The 24,971-nt window shown below is 41.3% G+C and overlaps 1 protein-coding gene across 1 annotated transcript in view; it reads right to left on the bottom strand.

Annotated features, from left to right (window-relative positions):
* Positions 1-1,192: 1,192 nt before the first annotated feature.
* The window catches only part of trabd2a (TraB domain containing 2A), a gene marked incomplete at its 3' end in the record, with an annotated part of 64,147 nt that continues 40,368 nt past the window's right edge, over positions 1,193-24,971 (bottom strand). The window contains exons 5-6 of the mRNA XM_079582619.1: positions 6,949-7,039; positions 1,193-1,445 (exon numbers count right to left, since the gene is read on the bottom strand). Coding sequence (XP_079438745.1) covers positions 1,193-1,445; positions 6,949-7,039 — 344 coding nt within the window. The remainder of the gene's footprint in view (positions 1,446-6,948; positions 7,040-24,971) is intronic.

The following is a 24,971-nucleotide window of genomic DNA, read 5'->3' on the forward strand; positions in this document are numbered from 1 at the left end:
TGTTGGTCAAACCAGGAACATTTGCCAATAGGAAAAAATGTTTCAATTGATGAATTTCATGAACCAACGGAAATTTGAAGGCACATTGCAGCGAGTAGAGATGTAGATTGGTTTGCTTTACCTTTGGTCAGTGGTTCTCAACTGTTGGATTGGGACCCTAAAGTGGATCGTGCAAATGTTGAATAAGAGTTGTAGGTGGTGGGTTCTGGTTCCTGAGGCTACACCAGCCCCCACACACTGATTTAGTTATGTACTAGGGTAGGCGATGGGGCTGCTCGAGTATTGAAAAAATAATAATCACGATTATTTTTGTCATCATTGAAATCACGATTATCCAAACGATTATTTGTTGCCTTTAAAAAAACTCTTTATTATATAAATATTTTCAGTTTTCTGAACAGTCATAAAAGTACAAATGATTTAAAGTTTGCCTCGATTAAGGAGAGGTCTCTGTTTCACACCTGCCCCCTGCTGGCCAGCCCTCACACCTGCGCAAGTAAACTGAGCAGCGCGGCCTGATGACATCATCACACAGCGCTGTTTGTTTTCATGTCAGGCAGAAGCATGAGCCATGGCACGTGAAATGAGAAGGGAAAATAATCCCAGCGCCATGAAATAATGCAAGTCTGCTTTGCAAAAATTATTAGATGATGCTAATTTTGTAATCGTTTAGTGCAATAATCTAAATTGTAATCGAATTTCGATTAATTGCACAGCCCTAGTAAGGGATGAGGCATAAAGTCTAAATGTTTGTTCTGTCTGTCATTAACCGTCTCTGTGGTTGAATCATCATATCTGAAATGGGACAGTCCCAGTTTTCTTGTGAAAATGAGCCTGTTTTGCTGTCCGGTGAGTCCCTGCCTGAGGCTAGTGTGAGCGCTCTAAACCGGATACTCGGCAGGAATTCCCAGGTTTTCATATGGAGAAGATCCAAATACTGGCTCCAAACCAGTCTGGACTCATTCTGCACTGCAGGGTATGACTGTTGAGCACAGAGATGTGATACCAGGCCTGCAGCGGCTCATCCGGAAGTGTGGCTGCAATTCTATAGAGGAGCGCGGAGGCTGCATTACACACTTGAGGATTTCCCTTTCTCTCACATCCTCTTCGTCTTGGCTTTCTCATTGTCTTCACCTATGACCTTTTGCGATTGCGCGTTTCATTTCAACCGTGCGTCGTCTCGGGTTTCCACTCACCTGTCCTCGATGCGAACCCACAGGTCATTGAAATGCCGGTGCCGCTGCTTCTTCTGTTTGTTCCGCCTCTTCTTTTTCAACATCTTCCTCTCCGCTTTCTCCAGCAGCTCCAAGCTATCGGGCGGGAAGAGCAGGTGAGGCAAGTGCTCCTCGTCCAAATGGTCGTGTCCGCGATGGGGGAGTTCATGGAGGAAAGGCTCCAGGGCTGGGAATTCCTTACGGTGGTCCTCAGATTCAGGCGAGGTGGGTCTGAAAGAGGACATACACATCATAAAAAGGTTTTAAAAGTAGCCTGAAAACATATTGTAGCATACCAATCGAGGAAAGACCCTGCTATGTTTGAACAGGATGTTGCAGATGTGCAAATAACTGGAATTAGCCTAAATGTGGATCTGGTTTCTGTGTTTAGTCCTAGTTTGGACCTGGTTTAGTTATGGTTTTGTGGCTTGCGTTTGAGTGCCAAAAATACCAATTTCTTAGTTATTTCCATCTGCAGTAGCTTAGACAGATAATCGACCTAATACTACAATGTGTAAGTACATTGTAAACTTACAGATGCATATGTATATAAAAGGGCAAGAAAGGATTAAATGTTTGCAATTCTCATTTATTGGTCAATTTCAAAACGATTGTATCCACGGATCAGATAAACCATTTTATGTAATATTTTTTCACTTGAATTTGTATTTTTGACACTTCTTCGTTGTAATAACTCAGTCCTTCATCAGGGAACATATTTCAATTTTAACAAGCAACGAGACATTGGCAATATCCCATGTTGTTCAAATAATAGTTTTGACTCAGATCTCAAAAAACGATAATTAAAGTCACATGCCTCTTTGCCTATTGGGGATGGAATTCATTAACAAAAGTCTGATTACAAGAAAAGAAGAGAGCGAGATGCAAAAGTCTCAAAACTACTTCAAAGCAGAGCTCAAGCCAAAGGATTAACACTGCGGTGTGGTGGTATTTAATAGCATTTTTCCTCCTTAACGTGGGCGGCCATTCACATGTGAAGTTGTGGCTTTTGTTTGTTGGTAGTGCTGTGCTTATCTTTAAAGTTTGGGAGTGTAGCGTGATGGGTGACACGCAGGGGTTTGCCCTGGCCCACAGGCTGGTATGTGTGCAGCGTTCTGCCTCTCAGTACATGTGTGAAAGTAGACTGCACAACAGAGATCTCACACACTGATCTGTGAGGGCAGATAGCCACCCACACTGTGCTGTATGCAAGGCTGCACTACACGCTCCGCAGCAGGAGGCACGGGCCCTGCTTGGTTTGGCCTTTCAAGCACTCTTCACTGGTGGCCACCGGGGATTGTGCCAGATTTATCTCTGCTACCATCTACATTCTGAAAACAGCAGGAAAAAACATGGAAACCGGACTGAATGAAGAACATCGGTGTTTTCAACAACTCGTCTCAGCACAGAATAATCTACAGCAACATTTATAACTTCACACTTTTGAGCATTTGTTATACATTTGTAAGGCAAATGTATATGGTCTGAGCAATAACGGTAGTAAATGAATGATTGAAAACTATTCACTTATTACTTATATTTACATTTTGAAATATATTCCTGCATTTAAAGGAACAGGCCACCGTCTTTCCATTCTGAAATATGTTTTTACCTGAGTTTAGATGAGCTTATGCTTGCCTGTCTGGTCTTTGTGCGTGCGCTCAGTCACGCAAAAAGACCAAAGACGTTGTTAGCATTTCGCCTCTCCCAGCATAATTCCAAAGGACCCAAACGGGTGTGAAGGTAGAAGCGACCCAGCTCTTCCATGTGTTTCCTATTTAAAGGAACTAGATTAGGGGTGTCAAAGTCAAATGGATGGGGGGCCAAATGAAAAATTTAGGAACAAGCCGAGGGCCGGACTGATCGAATGTTCATTGAAAAAAATGTAATGACCGCATATAGTCTAGTGATCCCCATTAAACAGACTGAAAACCTAAAAATATACTACTATTCAGATGAGTCGTGATGTCACACAGAAAAGTCCAGTTCTCAGTGTCCACCTTCCGTTTTGCCATTTTTAAGGGTAGACTATCTGAAAGTTGACTTTTGAAGTGATGCTAATGCCCGCTGATGAATAATGAAAGGAAGTGGCCTCCCGCTCGGAGCGCCACCGTTGCATTGTGGGAAATGTAGTGCGTTGGTGCGTGTAAAGTACCTGGATGCTGCTGGCGTGCAGTGACCTGCGGGCCAGTTCTAATAATAAAATTATATAATCCCAGGGGCCAGAAAAAACCCTCTCGCGGGCCGGATATGTGAACTAGATGGAAGTCGGCATTTTTATACTCGCTACTGCCACCACAGGTCTTACAGGTAACTGCAGTTTCTATATTAAGCTCTTGCATGACGGCACTTCGGGCCCGAATTGACAACAATTGAGTGACGGTGCAGGATTTAAGCAGCAGTTGTGGTGAAGAGGTCTGGGCTCATTAGGGCATTGCTGAAGCAGGTAGGAGGTAGAAAATACATTTTTAAATCCATCAAGTCCCTTTAAATACGGTTGCATGAGTAGTTACACGATCCAAGTGTATTTACACAAAATCAAATGTCGACTTTGTAAGCAGATAAAAAGGGTACTATATTTTAAGTCGTAATAACACAGTAATATCTTCACTCCGGAAGATTCCTCAATTCTGAAACTATTACTGCGTGGACGTCGAAGTGCTCCTGAGGTGTTATTATGCCTACAATATAGTACCCCTTTTTATCCGCTTAGTAAGTCGACATGTTTAATTTTGTGTACCTAGACTTGGATCGTGTAATGTTTCACGTAAACATATTTAAACAGGGAAAACGTGGAAGAGCTTGGTCGCTTCCAACTTCACCCCAGTTTGGAGCCATAGGAATATGCAGGGAGAGGCTAAATGCTAACAACATCTTTGCTCTTTTTGCTTGACTAAGGGCACGCACAAAGACCAGACAGGTACACATCAACTCGTCTAAGCTCAGGTAAGAAAATATCTCAGTATGGAAAAACGGTGGCCTGTTCCTTTAAAATATAGATGTACTGTATGGCGGCAAAGGAAATGTACACGACTACAAAGCAATACATTGGTAACTCCATCTGTAATGCAATTTGGCTGATGCACTGTCATTCAATCTTATGGTTTTGGCGCATGAAAACCTATTGTGAGTGATAAAAACATTGGCCCTCATTGCAGCTCACTGGGGTCACCCCTTTAGTGTTGACGGAGTTAAGTAGATTAATAAAGCCTCTCAGCCTCGTGTGTAGAAACATATGGAGAGGGCAGGCGCTCCAATAAAGAAAATCACTCAAAGGATAATTACCGCTCTCAGTTTTAGATTATCTGCAGACAACATATTTCTCACAAGGGCTGAAGCGGAACCCGAACATCTGGTTTGGGTCTGGCTGCGAGCGCTGCGGACTCGTGTGCGCTCAAAAACATATGTTAAATGCAGCTGAAGTTTAGAGAAAAGAAAGAAAAAAAAGTCGGGGAAATATATGTATTCCTGTCAGCGACACAAGACAGCGGGTTGTGCTGCAAAAAAAAGTAGGCAAGATGTGAAACTTTATCTACCAACTACAGTGTTAAAATATGGGACTTTTAGAGAAATGTTTGGAGAAGGAATGGTAATGTACAACAACTATGGGCGAAACATAATATTCTCTACCTCCCGCTTCATCTGTCATCTCTGTGTTTCCTGCTTTCGGTTCTCATCCCTGATACTTGGTTAGAGCCGAAGCAAAACATAAGCTTACAGAAGACCTACTGAGAGAGCGGTTTCCTTTTTTTTTACGGCCCAGATTTCTTTATCTAAGCTCACATATCTGGTAATTGTTGTTTTTGAGACCAACTGGTAGTGAATAAAGCAAAGCAGTTTGGGCTAACGGCTCATATGTGTTCAATTACTGCATCCGTTTTGAGTATTAGATCATTTGTAATAAATATTCAGCCCTGGATTTTAATTCTTACAATGTATTGAAAATGTGCATTTTTGTCTGTGCCTTAAAAACATGTGACTGAATGCAGCATCAATGTTTGTCCTTCAATAACTTTGTTCCATCAGCACATGGGCTCAATGGGGAACCCGCATAGCTCCAGTCCCACCTCTCCCGGTGCCTCGTTTTGGTTGGAGAACCAGCTTCAGGGAAATGTAAAGGTAAAAAAAAAAAGCAAACACTATTTGTTTCCTTTAGGCTGTTCATAAATGTTAAAGAAGTTTTGTCATTTGCAAGAAAGAAAAATAAACTTCTGAGTGAATTTCTGTCTTTTTTTCTGTGGCCCTTAATTTTGCACCCTTTCAAGACCCTAAGGTAAAAAAAAAAGTACACTCCAAAAAAGAGCCTTAAAATAACCATGCATTCGTATTTTTTTCTGCTTCTTTATACAAAAATCTTCAGTGGCTTTCGGGTCATTTTGATAGGCCGCGGGCTCCAGTGGCTTTCGGGTCAAAATGACCGAAGGCCCCACGAGGGTTAATCCCCACCTGAACCGAGCATATTTTGTCCAGTTTGGCTCTACCCAAATCTAAAAGCGTCTTGAAAAAAAAGCGTCAGAATAGCGAAGGAAACGGGGATGAAAACGCAGCAAAAGAGTGACAAAAAAGTGCCAGAAAAGCAACAATATCACAATATAGACAGGGTATATAGACACGGTGGCGCAGCAGTTAGCGCTCGTGCCTCACAACTCGAAGATCCCGGGGTCGATTCCCACCTGGACGGGGCCTTTCTGTGTGGAGTTTGCATGTTCTCCCCGTGTCTGCATAGGTTAGTGGTAGGTTATAAAAACATGTGCAATAGGTTAATCCTCCAGCCAGGTGTTTCTGTCCACCAGCCTGGCCCCACATCATGGAGATGGGTCCCCGAGTGCCGGCCCATGCTGGCAGCTCACTGCTCCTACAGGTCGCCCCATGCGACACTGAGGATGGGTCAAATGCAGAGAACTCATTTCTCTACAGAGATTTCTCTACAGAGATTAATACAGTATAACTTACCTTAAAAAACAGTGACAAAAACATGACAAAAAAGTGATGAAAACGCAACAAAAGAGCAACAAAAAACGGCAAGAACACAACAAAAAAATGTACAAATACATGCGACATAAATATGCGACAGCGAAACAAAACAGTTACTTTCAGTTTAGTAGGTCTTAGCTTTCAAACGAGGCATTACTCTCCAGTCGAGAAGCTTTTAGATTTGGGTTAGATTCGATCAGCCTCATCCATTGAGAGTTTTAAGTCACTCTTAAAAACACGCCTCTTTACATTGGCTTTTAACACGAGCTGAGTTGATCATTCCATGTTGTTCTTTTGTACTGTGTGTATGTATATATATATATTTGTCTCGCACTGAAACATGTACAGCACTTTGGGCAGTGTCAACTGTATTTTAAATGTGCTTTATAAATAAACTTTGACCTTGACCTTGGGTAAAACTGAACTAGAGAAAATGCGATCGGCTAGGGCGGTTATTGACGGTAAATAAGTAGCCTAATATAAAATAGATTCCTATAATAAATGGAGTTGCATTTGTCCTCCATGACCTGTTCATGACGTTACCACTTTAAATGAATCTATTGCTGAGCGCTGTGAGAAAATGAAAGCACGGCGTGAAAAGGACATCTCTGAAACCACAGCACGATCCGTACAGGGAATGAATAGATGCATGTATGACTGCTCTGTAACAATCATGATTGACTGAAGTGGGCGGGATCTGCAGTCACTATCATGAGAAGGGTGTGTGGGGTGGAATGAACTCTCAGGGAAGCAGACTTACCTTTTTAATGGCTGTTCTGCGGGAGTGTGCTCCACCTCGTATCCCTGACGACGAAGCACATCGATGACGGTGTTGTTGCCAAGAAAGTGACCTGAGATGCACAAAAAAAAATAGAGATATTTCAGAAATAGCTTTAAGAATATAATACACTTTTGCTTGCATATCCCAATCTTGTTTTAAAGTTCAAAGTTCACAGCAGGGATGCCCAAACCTTTTGTACCCAAGAGTCTCACATGTTATAATATTACATTTTTGGCTTATCTTAAAGGGGCTAGATGCAAGTTAGCCATTGTATGCTCACTACTGCCACCTCAGGTCATACGTGTAACTGCACCTTCTATATTAAGCTCGTGCATGACGGCAATTCGGACTCAAAGTAACACCTTTTTGAGTGACAGAGCAGGATTTTAGAGGCAGTTGTGGTGAAGAAGGACATTGTTGGAACATTTAGGGGGAGGAAATTAGATTATTTTACATTTTTTAAACTCTGTATAGTCCCTTTAAGGAAATCTAAATTGGCTTCTCCTTTTGTTTCAGACGTTCGTACATCATTAAGATTGCATGTATAGGTGGTACCTTCTGACACCTTGTATTCGGATCACATGATTTTTAAAACTTGGAGTAAAAAGTTCTACCTATTGCAATTTGAGTCCGACGTCTTTGGTTCCTGTTCATATCTCCTTCCTCTGTCTTCCCGATGCCTACTTGTCTGTATCCTCGCCCCTCTCCCTCCATCCCTCCCTCCCTCCCCTCTCCCCTGCCACTGCCTTCGACCCTCTCTTCTAGGTGAAGTGGGGGCATTCAGGCTTCAGGTTGCCATGTCAAGAGGTCTGACAAAGAGGAGCAGGGGCCCTTTGTGCAGGGCAGCTCAGCCGTGCCATCACAGGCCGCAGTAAACAAAGAGCCCAGCACTTTAATCTGGCTCCGGCCCATTGATAGAGACTCGGACCGATGCACAGCAGACGCCGCCATGCTGCCTCTGCCGCCACCGGCATCCAGGCCCGGAGGAAATCTTTGTCATTAAAAGGATGTCTGGGGAGCGTAGTGCGAAACAATACGGGAAATGGTTCGGAGGTTTGTTCATTTCACTTTCACAAAATTGATGAGTATTTTGTAATGCTTAATTAATACATTCCTTGCAAGTGTACCTGGCTGGCACAATGACGCTAAGATCGTGACTGTGACAAGGCTATGGCTGCTGGCGGTCTGCAATATGTGAGAAATTTGGCGGGTTGTGGCAGATTTTAGAAGGATTTTAGAAGAGTCAAGGCAACACAGGGTTATTTATCATAATCAGAACAGGTTTTATTTATTTTATCTATTTAAAAAATAGACACTAGAACGGCAGCATGAGTGTATAGATGTTCACAGGTGCATTGACCGTTCATGTGTCGGGAGGTTTGGGTCCGGATGGCACAGTTTGCTTTATCTTGTAATGCAAACTGAAGGCTCCATAATCTAAGCATGTACCTCGTTTCGAAGCATGAATATTAAGGGAAAGCTGTAGGACTTGTCATGGAATCATCTGTATCTGAATAAATGACAAACTCCTCCACAGATGTAGCACTGATGAGGCTACCTGGGGCTGTTCCCTTCACATCAGCATCTCATCCAGGTACTAACCAGGCCTGCCCCTGCTTTGCTTACAGCCCAAAGTAAAAATCATTCATTTGTTGCAGGAACAAAACAAAAAGACATCAGCAAAGATTCTTCATTCGGGTCAGTCAATGGAAAGGTCCAGAGTATGAAGCTCAAGGTACAATATATAGTCCTGCAAAGAGCCTGAGCCAGCGGAGAAACCTGAAGGCTCTCTTCCACACATCAAGATATGCTCATATGCAGCTTCCATGCATGTTTCATAGTTTCATGTTTCATATAACTAGCCTGGCCAGCCAATACACACTTCTTTCTCTTTATATTTGAAATGCATTTGAAAGAAAAATATCATGTTAAGAATAAACAGAGAATAGTATGGCTGTCCAGGCTATTATACGGTATAACATCCCTGTCTTGTGTAGTAGTGAATAAAATATGTGCAAAAATAGGATATAGACTGTGACGCACGAAAGGATCTTTTTTCCCCAAACTATAAAACGGACATTCTGAAAGAGCAGTAATGTTTTCCTGTCCTCTGTTGTGCTCTGCATGAATCAGAGGTGGTGAGACGCCCTGCATTCTCTGGCGCTGTATTTCTTCCATCTAAGTTCTTTGTGTACTGTTTTTTTTAAATCAAATTTACAAATACATTTGACTTACTTTTATTAAAACAAAATGAAGTGAACTAACTAGTCCACTGGCTAAAACTGACAATGGCAATAAAACCTCCACCTCATCCATTGGCTTAATGTCCACATAAAACATCCATGCGTGAAGCATCATACGCTGCTGCCGCAACCCGACCCCCGAACAACATGAACATTTTATGGAGGCGCTAAACCAGTTCCTTACACCACAAAGGCCCTGCATTAGGACACACCTGCTGCACTCAGCACGAGACGCAGCGGTGTCCATTCTTTAATAAGACCCTAAAGTCTCCCAAATCGGCAACTAGAATTATTAGAGCATATGGTAAGCCTTAAATAGCCTTCCTTTTCCATATCCAGCAATATTTACATTACAAGTAGTTAGTGGGCCTGCGCAGCCGCTCTCATAACATTACAGCATGTTGGATAAACAAAGCTGCAGGCAGTGGGGTGACCTCCTCCTCTACACATGTTCAGCTGCTCAGAACCACCCACCCCCCCCCACCCCCCCCCACCCCACAGCGCTGAATGAGCTCCTTTATTACCCCATATGACAATAAACCTACGGACTCATGCTTTCAGTTTGTTACTTCCTCTCAATCAATAAAGTCACATATGGAAAAGATAGTGCAGTCGCCAACACGTATGTAGGATTAAAATACATTGAGATCGCCATACTACGCTCGTAATATAAACTTAAAAATATAATAATACAGGCCCAGGCAGTCTAATACATTTGTAAAACAAACATAACTTTAAATGCCCTGCACTCGACTTTTTCTTACTTGCAGTAAAATTTGATGTGTTTCCGTCCTCCTTGAGTATATGGAGTAACGTATATAATAGATACGGACGCCATCAAAGATAATTACTTTCAATAATTACTCCGAAACTACTTTAACAAATGCTGAATTATAAATATAGTTTTCTACCCAATGAACATACAAAGACAGGTATCGGAGCAAAAAGATTCAAAAGCCCATACATACATAAATAACGGAGAATGCCTTTATGATGCTCATGTTAGCATCATGCTATATGCTGACGCTAGCTACGACTGCCGCTTTGTTCACTTCTACTGAACAATCTGCCGTGAAAAAAAAACAAGGGCCGCTGGCTGCTCTGCTTTGTGACGACGACACTAGGGGCCGCCATTGCTGTAGTACCTCGATATAGCCCCTAGTCCCCCATTGGAATGCATTGCACTTTACACGTTAAAAACTTTAAAGCCTGATTTCTAATTTTCCTAAACTTTCGACAGCTAGATATTCCTCCTGTTATAGCGCTGGATTAGGGACTATACGGAGTTTAAAAAATCTTAAAATTATGTATTCTCCTCCCCCTACATGTTCCAGCCATGTCTTAATGTGTAGAATGAGCCCAGACCTGTTCACCACAACTGCCTCTAAAATCCTGCACCTTCACTCAAAAAGTTGTTAATTTGGGTCCAAAGTGCCGTCAGGCACGAGCTTAATATAGAGACTGCAGTTACGCGCAAGACCTGAGGTGGCAGTAGTGAGTATAAAATTACCAACCTGCATCTGGTCCCTTTAAAGAAACCAGGCTGGTTTTTGTAAGAAAAAGTTTAGAAATCTCGTACTAATGAGGACTGTTAGCATTGGAGCTGTGCGGCTGTGACTGAACTACACGTCACGCAAGGGCCGAGTCTACAGTGAAGATGCCGCCCTTATGCCCTTTTAGGAACATGCTTCATCAGGGATGGGGAGGAGGAGTCTGTAAATCCACCATGATTTCCTCCTCGAACGTGGTCATTGTGGTAAACGAGGAGGAGTGATGAGGAATGACGGTCTATTAATAATATGTCTATGGAAAAAACATCCATTATTTGACATTATTTATGTGTGCTAATTAAGTTTACATATCGCTAGAAAAAGGCTAAAAGAGTGAAATGTTTTGTTTTCTCCCCCCTCGGCGAGGCTACGCCTCCTTGTATGACACATTGCCATCTGTATCTGTGGTTTGTGAAAAAATAGAAAAAAAAACTATGAATCCTTTTCATCGATTGTCACAGCAATAGTTTTTATGAGCATTATTGTGACAGTGAACCTCAAAGTTCTGAAACGTACTCATCCTTGTGAAGAATTGGGATGCTAGAAATGTGTAAAAAAAAGTTGGAACCAGGTTGGACCGCAGCCAACAGTTTAAACTTTTGCTTCCTCTCTCATTACAGTAAACAAAACAAAAATAAGTCGAGTATTAAATAATTCCTCTGCAGGATCCAATGCCTCTCCATCTTCTCCATTTCACCACTATGAGTGCCTAGCTGTGGGGAATATGTTCCACAAAATCTATCAAAGTTGACGGTCAAATCAAAGCATCAAAGTTCATTCCTCAGACTCGTGTGGCCTCTCCCCTGATTATCACTTATTAAAAGTCTTTCAGTAATCATGCTAAATGTATCCGAGAGAACGCTTCGAAGACAAAAGGTTTAGCAATAACGAAACCTGCAGCTCATAATCTCTCCAATAAATAAGTCTCATAAAGACATCTCGAGGAGTGAAAGAAGGGGCAAACCGACGTCCGCTGACATTGTGAGGCTGCATGGTTTGTGGAGAAAAACACGGAAACGAGATACAAGCAGAACACTCGTAAATTCAACACTCAACAGAACAGAAATGGACAAAGGGCAGAAAGCATGCAAAACAAGTTAAGGCTGCAGATGCCAGACACAGATTAAGAAAATCCCAAAAGGCCTGCACTTGAAACACTCTCTGTTGAGGTTGGTGGAAGGGAGAGTGTGTCTTGAAGCGGTGCCCATGTAAAGTCTGCAGAACAGTACAGACTCTCCGCGAAGAAAGACCACACAGAGGAGTCGAACCTACGTCTCTTGTGCTGTATTTGTTTGAGAAACGACTCTGAACATTTAGCCTATAATATCATTATAAAGATTTAAGTGTAGCCTTCATCACCAGGGTTTTTGTTTGTTTTTTGATTACATTATCTGTGTTACATTATTATTGTCATGGCTACATTTTTTACTACATTATTTCAATACACACTACTCCAAATCAGCTTTATCCAAATTTACAAAACTCATCTAAATGGATCACTTTCCTAATTTTTACTTTTTGTCCATTGCTTTTTGAATGTGTTTTTTTTTTTTACTTTTCTGTTGCTCTTTTGTGGCTTTTTTGTTGCGTTTTTATCACTTTGTCACACTGTTTTTGTCCCTTTTTCATTGCCTTTTTGTGACGTTTTCATCGCTCTTCTGTTGCTCTTTTTTGTTGCATTTTTGTCACATTTTTTTTTATCACTTTTGAATCTCCTTTTAGTCAAGTTTTCGTCACTCTTCTGTTGCATTCTCATCCTCGTTTTTGGCTAGTTTTTGTTGCTTTTTGACACTTTCTTCAAGATTTGGGTAAAGCTAAACTAAAGTGTGCTCAGTTCAGGTGGGGGTTAAGAGATGGAGGCAAAAAAGGTAAAAAAAAAAAAAAAAAAACCTACAGAAATACTAAATCTGGAGTCTAAAGAGGTATTATGCAAAATCAACTCAAGCTTTACATTATGTTATTATGTCCAAACTATTATCAATCTTAGTTTAGTTTAAGATTGTTTGAGTTCAGGCGAGAACAGGCTGCATCGATGTTTATGAATTTCCAATATTGTGTTGCCAAAAAGAGTACAACATTGTGTAAAACATTTTGCATCAAGATTAAACAGTGAAAAAGTGAAAAATGATGACATTATTGATTAGAGTTTATTAATTATACCATTTGGTTTATTCCATTATTCGTGCTCTCATTGACTGCATTACTTTTAAGCCCGATTCTTCTGATCCTTGAGCTTCAACGGGAAACTAGTACTGAGGATTCATGTTTGAAAAGTAAATCTTTAATTCAGGTAATTCAGGTCAATTTATTTTCATATTAAAGCCTCATTCTTGTTTTAAAGGTGGTGTATTATGCAAAATTGACTTTTTCAAGCTTTACATCATGTTATTATGCCATTCCCTCATTAAAAACATGCCTGAAGTGTTGTCTTGGCACATTCACGTATTCTTGAGTAATATGTAAAAACTCTGATGCGACCATTTTAGGGACAGCTTTGCCTGAGTCCTCCTAGGAACGCCCCCACCTCCTAGAGACGCCTCCGACCTTTCGCCACCAGCTGAGTAACCAACCACTGCTCCTCAGCAGAACCCCCTCCCCACTGATGCCACAGACAGCGTGTGGAGGGGGCGTGTCGGAAAGGGTCAGAGGTTCTTAAAGAGACAGAGGCCTATTTCAAGACATTCGCTACAGCCATTTTGAAAGAGCAATTTTATACAAGGCAGTTATTCTAATTTACTGCATTTACAGACCAACAGAAGGTTTCGTCATCATTGTAGTGTGATATAGACTGGTGCTATGTGATTGAAAAAAGCACAATACCCCCTCTTTAAGTAAAACTAAGTGAGGAAAATGTAGGAAAACTGAACTTTTGTTCTGATGGAAAACCTCAGTGACTTTCCAAGTATTGTGGCTTCTAAATGGGTTATTGCGTCTCCTAATATTAATGCAAAATGAGAAAATGAGATGATATGAAAATCTCTTCTTTCGCCACAATATTTCATCTTATATCATTAAATGGAAGCCGACTGAAAATGAAGGCCCCCATAATGTGCACAGTGTTGCTTGTTTGAGAATATTTACGATTATGAACTATTAGTATGACCTCCTCCTGACCTGACCTGTGCAGAGTTTATTATGCTATACACAAATGCCTGAATTGTCCCGTCAAAGAGTGCACTGCTGAGCTTTTTAGAGCTGGCGAATTTATGCCGTGCACAAATGAAAGCCAGAGCACTGAGAGCCCTGTGGTGTGTGTGTGTGTTGTTTAAATAAACCTTGTGGGTGAGTTTGTGGTGGCGCAGCAGCACTTTGGAGCGGTGTTAAGGATTACATGTGTCAGCCTCCCCACTCTCCCCTCTCCGCATGCCAGCACACACCGGCCTTTCGCTGCACACCTCTGATCATCAAAGATAGAAAGCAAGTACGAGCCAGCACTTTTCTGACACTGCACAAGGGAGAGGTGCCATGGCCGAGCCGTGCCGCCTCTGGATGTCTCATTTCACAGAGAGGCAGTGTCGGTAAAGGAGTGAGAATGGAACAGAAAGAGACATCAATGAAAGAATCATACACTCAGTCACAGCATTGTGCTACGGATTACCAGATGGCTTGTTGTTGTTTTTTTACAAGTGAATGTGCCTAAAAGCTATGAACCTGTGTTGTCTGAAAAAAACAACAACAAAAAAAACAGGGAGAACATAAAAAAGTAAAATGCTACACTACAAAAAGTGAATATCAAGTATAGGTTTAAATTAACTGATAATACTCATCTTGTTTTGAGTGGTTTTGACTAATGTAGACTTTTCTCCAGACCAAACCAAAATTACTTTTTTAGTTTGACGATATTTCAGACTTGTTCTAAGGTCATTTCACTTAAAGGCACACTGCCAAACATTTTGGACTAAACTGTTGCCATCAGTAAAAAAAAAATTCCCAATGAGCAGCTCGACACAGAAAATGCTGTTTCTGCAGTGGGTGATCAAAGAATGGATGTGGATGAGGACCTAACCTGTCTAAATCTCAAATTCTACTGACTTTGTCGACATCTCCATGGAGACGAGCGTGAGACGTACCCACAGTAAAGTTACAGTCATGTCTTAAGAGAGCAGCTGAGCCGCTCACAGCAAAGGCACATGTTTGTTTGTACATGTATGAGGTGTTGTTCAATCATGAAAATATCTGTCATAAAATAAATGCTTGTATTTAAATTATATGTATGTTTACCTTAATAAATCCTTTTTGTAGTCTCTCTGGGTGTAGTACACATTTTAATGGGATAATTGGGGGTCTTTCACATCCCCAGAAGAAGCTAACAGGCTAACGGGCAAAGCTAACTGTGGGCTAGTGCCACTTAAACAGTATTTACAGGCAAGTTTGAGTGAAAAAAAATATCTCCATTGTGTAACTGGATGTACAATATCCCTCTGTCCCTTTGTCTTTTCTGTCAGCGTATTTACTCTGGCGGACAATAAATGAGTAAAAAAAAAAAAAAAAAACACAACATGCAACAACACCTGCAGTGGTGCTTATGACCTCTAGGGGCATGAGTTACTTAAAACTCCCAATGGGACAAATCCAATTTTCTTACCCGTTGGCAAAAGAAAGAAATCTGAAATTAAAGCAGTACTAAGTAACTCTTCCCCCTAGAGGCCATAAGCGCAACTGCAGGTGTAGTAGCAAGTTACGATTGTTTAACTTATTAATTGTTTTGGAGAGTAAATCCTACGCCGACAGGAAAGGCGAAGGGGGAGAGGGTTACTGTGCATCCAATTATACAATAGAAATATTTTTTTCACTCAAACCTGGCTGTAAATACTGTTTAAAGTGACGTTAGCCCGCAGTTAGCTTTGCCCGTTAGCATTTTAGCTTCTTCTTCGTGAGTACATTAGTGTGTATTGCTTTCTCCGCACCGGTGGCAGTCAAGTTGCAAACATGGTTTTCTGGTCAGAGACACCAGGGAGAGATGAAAGACCCTCCAATCATCCCATTAACACTTGTATTAACCCCACAGGGACTACGAAAAGGATTTATTAAGGTAAACACGTTACTTAGTACTGCTTTAAAACAAAATGTATCGAAAACAGTCAGAAACTACTTAAATTCAAATTATTATGCTCAATTTGAAACATATAAACTAATCTAGATATGAATTCAATGGAGTGTAAAGACCATGGTGCACAAATCAAAATCAGATTAGGACTCTCTTGATGTGAGATGAGGGTGCTAGTTTGTGATGTTACAATGCACTGGTTCCACTATTTCAAAAATGATATTCAATATGATATTACAATAATGATATCAATGCATGATGTGCCATAGAATGAGGCTTTCTCTACCGCATTGAATAAAGCAGCTTGTCATGCAGCAATTTCTGGGCTAAAATTTAGAGTATGTCCATGTGACTTAGGACTGCTATACTACAGTTAAATCTAATCTCAAGAGCTCTGTCCAAAACATGTCCAGTTGGAGAAATGCACTATTTACATCTTTAGCTGCTCCATAAAGTCTGTGTATCATCTGTGTGATTCATGTTGGAACTAAAAGCATATGCAGAAGAGTCCTTGCTCCATGTCTGCAGCCATGTTTGGCAGTCGTATACAATCTCAGAACCATATGTGTCACTGCAAAACGGCCGCGTGTTATTTATCTATAAATAATCGTGACTGAGACATATGGCGGAGATTGGAGTTGAAAGGAACATGAAGATGTGGTGGCCCAGGACAGAGACATGCGGAGTTTCAACATAGGTTACAATTTGTACTTTGGCCTAACTTTAATACTATGTAGTAGGATTTCCACAGTGTAATATTGCAGTTAAAACTTAAAATCCTGAAATGAGATAATACGTGTTTTGTGTTTTTTTCTGTAATTGGAATTTTGTTTTTTTTGCCATGTTCCTTTTCAACATTTGGTACACAACTGAAAAATTACGCTAAACCAGGGGTGTCCAAAGTGTGAATCAGTATCATCTGAAAGAGATTATCCTTTTTATTTGAAATGTATATAACTCTACACAATTCTAACCTAACAACTAACATTTTACTGTGAGACAGAGCTGGCATGAAGGTTTTAAGCATAAATAAAGGTGTGCAGCACAAATTAAACCTCTGCTAGTCGTGGGTTTCCTAATTGCGAACATTTGCATTAGTTTCAATTCATTCACGATGTATCTTGCTACATTGTTTTATGGCAGTTTCAATATGAACAACACTGACTGTACTTCTCAACATACTGTACCTCTTAACAGTTATAGTCAGTGTTGGGCAAGTCACTTAAAAATTGTAATCTATATTAGTGATTACAGCTCTAAAAATGTTTGTATTTCATTTTACTGTTTCAAAAATGTACCTGAGTTACACTACTTTGAGTTACTTACTGGCAAAATATAAACTGAAAATAGTAATAATGCCAATGAGCAAAAGTGCAGTCAGAGATTTCCTTTTCCTTCTCTTTCCCCATTCTCTTGTGTTTCGAGGACATTAACTACACTCAGCTGCACATCTTATACAACAGTGTCCTATTTGATTTGGTGCTGCTTTTTATTTGGGCGGAGTTTGTCATTTTTTCAGTCATATAAATGCACTTGCAATTGTAATGACTAATATATTCCAACAGTTTGTGTGAGTAATATGTTATATGCCTTAGTTACTGAAAAAAAAGCAACATATTTTTGCAACTCATTTTTGTAATACGTGACCCCCAACACTGGTTGTAGTTGGGCGGCAGCAGTTAGTGCTTGTGCCTCCCGGTAAGAAGGTCCCGTGCCAGATTCTCTCAGTGTCTGCGTAGATTTCCCCCATCACTAAAAATATGCCTGCTCTGGGGCAAAGGGCTCCCCTGAAAAGAGATTCTTCATCTCAGTAGACTTTCCTGCTTGAATAAAGGTCAAAATAAATAAGCCATAATCTCTGCTTACAAACGAAATCCTGACCAACATACTGTATAATGCCCGGGCTGAGGTAAATGCTACTTTTGCTTGTGACTAAACCTTCAGTACATTATCATTGTGCTGCTCCCAGCTTCGGAGGCCGGCAACACAGAGCCATTCATAGAGTGCCCCAGAACACTCCCCGCTCCGCCGAGACAAGAACGTATTCAATAACTGTGCACTGAAAGAGGGAAGCCACAAATCACAGCAGTCAACTTTTCCTCTGTCAGCTCATATCTCCATCCCCTCCGGGCTCCAGTGCTCTCCTCTGCCTTTATGTTTTCACCCCAAATGAGAAGGGACAGTTCGCCATATAACAATCCCGACTCCGGATCATCAATGGACGCGCTGCAGCCGGTTTGTGCGGGATGTATAATTTAGCGAGGCCTCTCTCTCTTTCACATAGGAGTCGCTGGCTAAAGCATTTGTCGGCCAAATGAAAGCTAGCCCCTGGGCAGCAGCGTAAAAGTGCAGGTTCCAGGTGCGTGTGAGGGAAACACGGGTTTGAACGGGGTCAGGGGTGAGGAGTTCAGCGCTTTCAATAAATCACGACAAGCCGTTTTGACAGGCGTTTACTGCGCGCACGGAGAGGAGAGTGCGCTCTTTATGAAATATGTCTTTCAAGTACAGAGACGCCGACCTTTGACCCTGAGAGCGCAACAGAATGCACATGTTTAGGTGCTATTCAATCAGCAGCTAGTTATTTGGACAGGTTTATCCATGCTTTTAAGAAGAGGCAGACGCGGATCTGCTGAGGTCAAGCAGGCGTCAGTGACATCCTGGTAGCGACGCCAAAAAACATCTGGGGTATGTACGGGGGGGGATTACAATATATTCCACGTCGTGAAAAATCTGACCATGTGATCCAAAAGAACCAAGAAGAAGCGGCTCTAGGGCTGAATAATTTGTGCGTGTATGTGAGCGGGAGATTAAATGAACAACACATGTTCTGATAAGTGCTGCGAATGTGATTAGATTGATGAGTTATGCTTTGAAATCCAATTTTAGTTCACAATGGGAGCATTTTGGGATGGCCCCCGGGCGCACACACACATATTAGTATGCATGCGTGTGTCTCTGTGAGCCCTGTTCCAGCCCGGTCTCAAGACATCCTCATGGACTCTCAAATATTTTAACATTTTTGTGTCAAATTATTGTAATGACATGAGACTTTTCCTCTCATCTCATTGAGCCGTTAACATTTAGACTTCCATAATTGCATAGCCTGATGTCGCTATTGTAAATGACTATTATTACCTTTATAGATCTGGGGAGGATATCTCGAGTAGATGGATGTAGTGCCTGAGTGAGAGGATGATGATGTATTTGTTGTTATGTGTGAAGAAATTTCAATACTGCAACTTCCTGCTCAGATTTCCACCGCTGTCATCAGCTTATATGAAATAAAAAGGAAGAAAGCAAAGAAAAGGCCACACAACAAGGAGAGTTTCCCAAAGCTGCCTTGCGTAATAAGAAGTGCAGACAAACAGGAAACAAAGTTGGGCATTTTCCTCAGTGTTAATGCAGTGAGTTGGTGAATTGAATTTGGAGTTAACACTTTCCACGGGATGAATGTTTGGTTTGCGTTTTACGGCGCCGAGCAAACGATATTGAACAGGACGATTAAACAGTTGCTCTCGGCGCAAATCTACCCCACATGATGTCACCTCAAACTGTCAAAACATTGTTCAAATGAAGATAAACATGACAGTGTAGTATGTTGGAAGTCTGGGAGTTGATCCAGCCGCATTGGTAGACGTCGCTTTCACCCAGGCCTGCCTTCTGTTACTCCGTGCGGTGGGTCTGCTATGGTTTTTAATGGCGTTAGATGACATGTGTGTACTCTTGTCAGCGACTGCCCCTAACAGTTGTAAACTGGCTGTTTACGAGCACAAGGTGTTGTGAAAAAGCGCCACATTTTGGACTTTCACGCCATCTGGAGAGAAGTGTACGGCAGTAGCCAGAGAGTGAAAATATGATTGAGAATGTGGTTTCTGATGGTACAAAAGAGTCACTGAATTGTATTGAAGATGTGTTTCATTAAAGCACTGCTTTGTTTAATGTATAGTTTAGAATGAAAGAAGTCATCAATACAATTTTGTCAGGGTCACTATACCAGCTCTAAAATTGGAACTTTTGTGTTCTTGTGAGAGTGTCTATTACTAAATCCCCTCAATAGGTAAAATGCAATATTTCTCATAATACAACTGCATAACAAAATTGCGTATGGACCCACCTGACCAGCATGTTTTTGGAGATAGGGAAAGCGTGCGGAGAAAAAAGAGCACTGACCACTCAGCCATTGTGCTGTCATTAACAATAGTCAGCCTGTAGTTATATTATCATGTCATATTTATTCATTTATTCATAACTTCGGTAATTTCTTCCCCTATATCAGATGTAACAGGGTAGAGGATTGTGGCTTATGTTGTTTGACTTGCTTTACTGATTTCTCAGGGCCATGCATTATGATAAAGGTACTATGAAGGCCAGGATAAAGGCCAGGATGTGATGATCTGAAGTATTGTGATACAATAAGTAATTATGATTTTACATATGTAATAGGAAAAAAGAAAACAGTCATGTGTCCAAAGTTTATAAACCCAATGCCATTTGACAGTTTTTGACGTGTTAAGATCGAAAAGTGTAGTGAGTGAGTGCAGGATAAAAAATGCCTCCACACGCAAGTATTGAAAAATTCAATCCTTGAATACTTGATATTACAGCACAAAGTTAATCCAATCCGATATTTTGTGCCAGCCCTAATATAGGTCCATAATAATGTGAGATTTCTGATAAAATGGCATTACCTAAATGTTAATATTGTTGTTTTTAATTTGCACCTGAAACTCTCATCATTTCACAAAGCTGACATTTGTAGAAAGCCAGTTTATAAAGTCCTATGTTTGAATAGTTGCCTGAAGCAGCACCAGCAACTCGCTACAAAACGACAAGTCAAAAGCCTGCCGATGAGAGATGAGCTCATGTCATCTTGTGTCATCAGGCAAAGTTTTAAAACAGCAAACCAAGTACTCTCCCCAGCCCACTGACATGGACATTCATGGGCCAACAATTTTGACTCTCTTTGGCAACCCAACTCGTCCAAGATCAATGAGGACCCTTAATTGTCTGTGAAAATAGTCAAACATTTCAAAGTACAGAACCCGTTAAGGTCTGTCAACCAGATTGGCAATTACACCACCGCAAACATTTAAATTTGTGGTTTTGGAGTGGAGCTTGACTCCGCTGAGTGCATTCAAGTTCTGTCTGAATTGCATCAGGGAAAGAATCTGGTTGAAATTTAGCTCCCACAAATTTCAGATATGTAAACAAATCGTTTTTATTAAAAATACAGCGTGCCAGCGTGTGGATGTCTTGGCAGAGAGTACAAAGCGAACGCAGAATCAGATTGAATGCATGGGTACGGTTACTGTACCTATGTGGATGGAGGAAAGGGCAAAAAGTGTTTCCATATGCGTGGCTCTTTCTCAATATCACCATTTGTTTGAGTGATGGCCCTGCTACTTTTGACAAACAGTTGGAGACAAATTTCAAGGAGGCTTTTACTTACTACAGCGAGTGAAGCAAACCATGACAACATCGTTTGACAGGCATTTTACAAATATAAATTACAGCATGAATCCATTTTTCAGAATGTTATATGGTTCCTGACAAGAGTGTACGATCTGGCCTAGAGTTGCTTGTCAAATGCTCTCCCCCGATCTATACCTACAGTTTATTATGTCTCTTAACAAAAATAAGCTTAGAAAGTTCTGTCACAAAGTTTATATAAAGATTTCAGTTTGTCCAGAAGGTTAGACTGGTGTTTTTGGGGATTGTTTAAACCCATATTCTCTTGAGTGAGAGAGTAACATTATTCACTATACAGAAATAGTCCATCCTATAAACAGTGAAGGCCACACTTTACTGCACACTGAGAGCGCGTTATTTTTTAATGCACTTATTTGATGAAGTATATTTATATTATGTATTTCATATGATTATTTTTGCCAAAATATTGACTCAAGTAAGTTTTTTGGCCCTTTCTCAAAGAATATGAATGAAAGCACAAAAATGTCATCAGTGAGTGTGATTATAAAAGGTGTGTGAGTTTTTAGGCTCCTGACAGACCCTTGCATCTTCCATTCAAAGCTGCACTGACGCTTCCGTTTGTCAGGGGAAAGCAGAAGAATCGGTGATTGAACTCTAAAAAACAGGAAAGGGATATAAAAAGATATCCAAGGTACTGACAATGCCAATTTAGAGTGTTAGAACTCTGATAAAGAAGTGGAGAATTGGGGGTTCTGTTGAAAACAAACCACGGTCGACCAGCAAAAATGTCCGCAACAACTGCCAGGAAAATTGTTCGCGATGCAAAGAAAAACCCTCAAATAAAGTCTGCTGAAAAAAAAAAAAGTGGCGTGGCTGTTTCCAGAAGCACAATGAGGAGGCACTTGATGAAAAATGGCCGAGTTGCCAGAAGAAAGCCAATACTTTGCAAATGCCACAAAGTATCCGCTTACAATATGCCAAACAGCACAGAGACAAGCCTCAACATTTCTGAAACAATGTCATTTGGGATAATGAGACCAAAATTCAACTTTTTGGCCATAACCACAAACGTTGCATTTGGAGGAGTCAACAAAGCCTATGGTGAAAAGTGCATCACTCCTACAGTGAAGGAGGAGGTGGTTCGCTGATGTTTTGGGGATGTGTGAGTTACCATGGCACTGGAAACCTGGTCAAATTTAATGACAGGATGAACGCAGCAGCTTATCAACAAATACTGGAGGAGAATTTGAGCTCATCAGCCCGAAAGCTGCTGATGGGTCACACTTGGATGTTCCAACAAGACAATGATCCAAAACACAAGACCAAGTCAACCTCTCACTGGCTACAGCAGAAAACAGTGAAGATCCCGTTAGTTGCCACAACCTATTTTGTTATGGTGAGTTGAAATGAATTCCCATATTATTATTTTTTTTCACAATAAATGGCTTCACAACATCACTGACCATGAGTGAAATATATTTATTTGATAGGGAGAGTATGAACATCTACACCTTCACTGTTTGGAAGTAAATATGCCAGATTACAGCAAAGATACTCTAAACGGGCACAACGTTAAGAGCACTTTTCTACTTCATTAGGCCCAAAGCGCTTTTCAGCCACGAACTAGACCCATTCACACAGCAATGTGCGCAGACACTGGAGGCAAAGTGGGTGAAGTGTCTTGCCCAAGGACACAATGACAGTGTGCATCTTCCGGAGCTGGGATTGGAACCCCTGACCTTCCGATCCTGAAACAACCCGCTCTACCAGTGTTTATTTTTTGAATAATATGAGCTGCACTTAAAATTCAAACATGGCTATTGCCAATGCAATTACACCAGAAACTTTAACCATATGATTTCATAATTTCCTGAGCCCAGAACATTCATCAATGAGCCATGGTCGACAGCGAAAAACTATTTCCCACATATCGACGGTCAGTGGGGATTCAACAGGTCTGACCCTTGTGATTAATGGCATGATTTAGGAACAGTGGAAAGAGTTTTAGTTATGTGATTTTGAAATTAGGTCTGGCCTCAGGTCAAGTTATTTTAATCTACTGCAAGATTCTACAACTATTTGCAACTGAAATGTGTTTCCATAATTTATGAAACTGTGCACGTGTGGAAGACACATGTTTTGTGAAACGCATTGATTGTGTTTGGTATGAAATAAAGAACAAGTTTGGAACAGTCAACAGGAGTCACATGCTGCATGGACATTCATTTACACCTGTAAACATGTACTTAATATACAATACAATGCAACATACAATACATAATAAGTAATTGAAGGAAATGTTCATTATTCATGGCCCCTTCCCTTGTCCCCTTTAAACAAATTTGCATTCCTTCTGAAGCACTGAAGAGGCACCAAGAGCCCCTGACACCTGCAGCACAGCGGAGGCTTCACAAGAGGTATTACAACAAACAAGGAAAGGACAAACTCTGAGAAGATGGCTACAAACTCTTGTGGAGCAGAGGGAGCTGCGCAGGAGGAAGAGGAAGGTGGAGCTGACCAGTGCAGGACACCACGCTCTGAAACAGGGACAAACCCAGGAGGCGCTGCACCATTTCAGAGGATCAGAGACTAAAGGCAGCCGGCCAGGTTTCCTCTGGGTGCTACGGTTTCCCCGACCTCCAAAAACATGCTGGACATTGAAACTTGTGTTTAAGTAATATGAAAAAAAGGTAGCATTGACAGTGTCTTTCCCAAAAAGCTATGAACCTGGCACCAGGTATTACACAGAGAAAATGCACTTTAATCTTAAGTTTGCTTATTTATGGTAATACATAGTAATATAAAATAATCTATGCACTAAATTATCATCATATGTGACATTCTCGTACAGAGCAGGCCAAATGTCACTCACACACCCTTCTGCCTCTGAGTCTTTGTGCCTTTCTAATTCACCATTTCCATAAACAATTTCTCGTACTTCAAACCGTGTAACTGGACTCTGTGAGAAGTCTGCACTCCCAGCTGATTCTGACGGTGGAAGTGGAGGGGCATAATGGAGTACCTTGTGAAGCGTGTCCCGTAGCCCCTCCTGGGATAATTAAGGACACATTTAGGTCCATCCTGGGCTGGGGCAGGGGGGGTGTGCAGTTAGACCCTTCGCCCAGTTTCCCTGTCGGGTCCAACCCTACCTGCCCTCTGCACGTCTCCAAGCGCCGCTGCCGGGCTGATTGGCCGTATCACTTTCACTCAGCGGCTCTAACCCCCTATGGCATACGCACACACGCACACACACATCCAACGCACCTTTCTCCAGCAGTCCCCTTGTAAAAGCAGCTCCTCTGGGACGGCCCATGAAATGCAGCCCTTGTTAAGCGCGGAGAGTGTGCGGACGGCTATGTGTGTCTGCTTTTCCTCAGCTGTTTCCTGCCAATTCACTGAGCAGCAGACTGTGAAGGCTCTCCGCTCTCCTGTGTGCTCCCCTTTGAAATGGTCGCAATAGAAACTACTGCTCTTTTCTTTTTTACTTTTTTTTTTTTTTTGGAAAAGTCGGTTTATGGCTTGGGCATCATTGGGAAAATTGGACTGTTAAAACTTGATGCTCTTGCTGCACTGTGCGAGAGGGACATTTTCGGTCCAGGGTGGTTTTATAGTCGTGATGTTACCGTGTTCGATTACTTTTTCTAAATGTTTTTTTTTTAGATTTTAGTGAATATTCCAGAGTGAGAAAGCAATAGCGTTGATCTAATCACAACCAAAATGAACTCACACTGT

Source organism: Gobius niger, assembly GCF_951799975.1.
Source record: "Gobius niger genome assembly, chromosome: 2".
Classification (NCBI taxonomy): Eukaryota; Metazoa; Chordata; class Actinopteri; order Gobiiformes; family Gobiidae; genus Gobius; species Gobius niger.